Below are 2,872 nucleotides of genomic sequence, written 5' to 3' on the forward strand. Positions count from 1 at the left end.
CCAGTGGAGAATCTAGTGCAGCAGGTTGGCGTACATTCTATTGTCTGTAAGATTCATATTCATGCTGCCGGCGTGCTTCAGGACATCGGGATGGCATGCTTCGTTGAAGAAGTCCATTGGGACCTCAATCGCATAGAACTGTAAATGACCCAACAGATCTGTTGAGAAATCTGTGTTTATGGAGCGTTTACATCATGATGTAAAATTTATTGGCAACCGGTGTGGGGCTGAAAAATGTAAATTTTGCTGATGTAGTGATGTACTTTGAAGATTTTTACATTTCTACATCAGCCGGTGGGGATGCTCTTAATATGTGTTTTTTTCTTTTACAATAGTCTCCCAAGTTTCGGACGCATGTAAATTGAATTTTTACGATAATTCGATGCTGTATTGCTCTAAGAGTGGATTTGATTGGCTAGTTTATTCGGGTTTTGGGTTTTGATTGGTCGATCGATTTTCTGCCTCTTTGGTGCTCATTCGATTGAGCAACCCTCTCCAATTTCGAATAATCGACTTGACAATACCAACTTGAGACTGTCGACCATTTTGCAACTGTTGGTTCGTTCAAGATCTGTACAAGTCTCAGCATTGCATTTTCGTGGAATTCTACATATATATTCATGACGGCAGCTTGTTCTACGGTATCGTTTATTGGACAGCAGCCCACGCAGCGACGATCGCGACGCTGGCCACCACGGACGCAGCCGACGCGGACGAAGGCTTAGCGGTCGTGGGGGCCGCCGTGGTGGCCGCCTTGGTCGTGGCACCGGCGACAGTCGTGGCCGGCTTGACGGTAGCCGAAATGACGGCGGAAGGGTTGGTGCTGTTGCCGGTCGCGTTGGCAGGGCGGACGGTGGTGGCAGCCACGGTGGTCACCGCGGGCTTGGTGGTGGTGGTTTGGGCAACGGCCACGGCGGCGATGGTAGCGACAGCGAACAAGACTTGCATGGTTACGAGGATGTGTGGGGTTGAGACGTGAATCGGAAATGAAGGAATCGGAAGGCCGTTGCTGCAAATGTGTGTGTGTGCGGCCCGTGGCCTGGGCCCAGCTGGTCGTGGTCGGTGGTGTCACCTTCATCGGCAAGTCGAAATCAGCGACACATGGCATTACTTACAGCGTGTTCATTTATTTTTATATGCTTACTACTCCTGGAGTATTAATATTCGCGCAATGGCCGCTCGATTCATTCCCAGGAAGTAGAATGCATACAGAGCATGCATGATTGTATTCTTCGATGCGTGTTGTGTGCCGACGCTTTGCAAGATCATGGCAGATTGGTTTGTAAGTTCTCGCGCAATTTTCCTGTAAATGACTGGAATTCATTATACCATACTGACATTCATATATGAATCTTCGGTAGGACATTTCTACGCCATTTAGGCAATCCCGAAGTCCAAATTTCAGTGAAAAGCACAATACTATAATAGCATTATTTAATGGCATAGGTCCTTGTAACGATCGAATTCATTAGTACTGTTAATATTATTGTGTTCATTATTGGCGAGATTGCACTACATACGAGGCGTGGTTGCTGTTTGCTATGTTCAGCGGGCCACATGCCGAACAAGTTTGCATTAACGTCGAAGTAGTACGACTAAAAGTAATACGTTAACACTGGGTATCACAACGCCGTCACGTCAATAACGTCAACAATATCAATGGTAAGCTTACACCTTGAACGTGTTCTGTACTACCATATTAATAGTACAGCTTCATGCTACTACTACGTACATACTATTAATAGTATACATGCTTCACTTCCTTAACCTCAGTACTACTAGTAGTAACGTTGTAAACGAAGTCGACAGTGCACCATGGAATTGTCGAGCTGTTCAATTTTATTGACCAAAATGTACATGAACAATAATAATCCATGAGAAATAAAAACAGCCGACCACTTGACACGCCGGAGTATGCCACGTCTCCTCTGTCCCTATCAGGATCTCAGAAACAGCCCATTGGCCGCACAAGGCACTCACGTCGTCCCGTACTATGAGTACTACTAGTAGTACTACTGTAATACTACTCGGCTTCTTCAACATATCTCGTCATAGCATTTCCGATTCACATCTCAACCCCACACATCCTCGTAACCATGCAAGTCTTGTTCGCTGTCGCTACCATCGCCGCCGTGGCCGTTGCCCAAACCACCACCACCAAGCCCGCGGTGACCACCGTGGCTGCCACCACCGTCCGCCCTGCCAACGCGACCGGCAACAGCACCAACCCTTCCGCCGTCATTTCGGCTACCGTCAAGCCGGCCACGACTGTCGCCGGTGCCACGACCAAGGCGGCCACCACGGCGGCCCCCACGACCGCTAAGCCTTCGTCCGCGTCGGCTGCGTCTGTGGTGGCCAGCGTCGCGATCGTCGCTGCGTGGGCTGCCGTCCAGTAAATGATGCGATATATAGTTTAGTAACTACTATCGCAAAGAATTTATACAGTTTGTACACTAGTCCTTGGTGTGTCGTCAAGGAGTACAGGTACTGAGTACTGAATCCCAATTTCAGTCATGTCGTGGGAACTACTATTATTAATAATAGTGGAGGATGTTAAATGTCAAACTATTGTCGGTGAGTTTGATGACGATCGTAATATGGTGCATTTCATCTAAAGACTACAGATCGGCCATCCCCAGGCGTTTTAGTTTTAACGCCTCGGTTCTTTCAGTTAAACCCACCTAATGTTGACGTTAAATTATTATTACTTACGTTTTTATCTGTTAAATAGGTTAAACATCCTGAATAATCCGGATACAATGGAAACGTTCATACGGATAAGTGCTGTATACAAAGACCAAGATATACTTGATGCACCTTTTCGGCCAATATGTGCCTGGCTCGATATATTTCCATACAAAAAGGCTGGTTG

The 2,872-nt window shown here is 46.9% G+C and overlaps 2 protein-coding genes across 2 annotated transcripts; one reads left to right on the forward strand and one right to left on the reverse strand.

Annotated features, from left to right (window-relative positions):
• Positions 1-498: 498 nt before the first annotated feature.
• H257_18507 (hypothetical protein) lies at positions 499-1,063 on the reverse strand. The gene has a single exon (XM_009847582.1). It carries the CDS (start codon positions 946-948, stop codon positions 649-651), a length of 300 nt encoding a protein of 99 aa, XP_009845884.1. The 5' UTR covers positions 949-1,063; the 3' UTR covers positions 499-648.
• A 1,033-nt stretch (positions 1,064-2,096) lies between these two features.
• On the forward strand, positions 2,097-2,396 carry H257_18508 (hypothetical protein; the record flags this gene model as incomplete). The annotated part of the gene is made up of 1 exon (XM_009847583.1): positions 2,097-2,396. The coding sequence occupies one exon, from the start codon at positions 2,097-2,099 to the stop codon at positions 2,394-2,396; it is 300 nt and encodes a 99-aa protein (XP_009845885.1).
• Positions 2,397-2,872: the final 476 nt, after the last annotated feature.

The sequence above is a fragment of the Aphanomyces astaci genome, assembly GCF_000520075.1.
Source record: "Aphanomyces astaci strain APO3 unplaced genomic scaffold supercont1.171, whole genome shotgun sequence".
NCBI lineage: Eukaryota > Oomycota > Saprolegniomycetes > Saprolegniales > Verrucalvaceae > Aphanomyces > Aphanomyces astaci.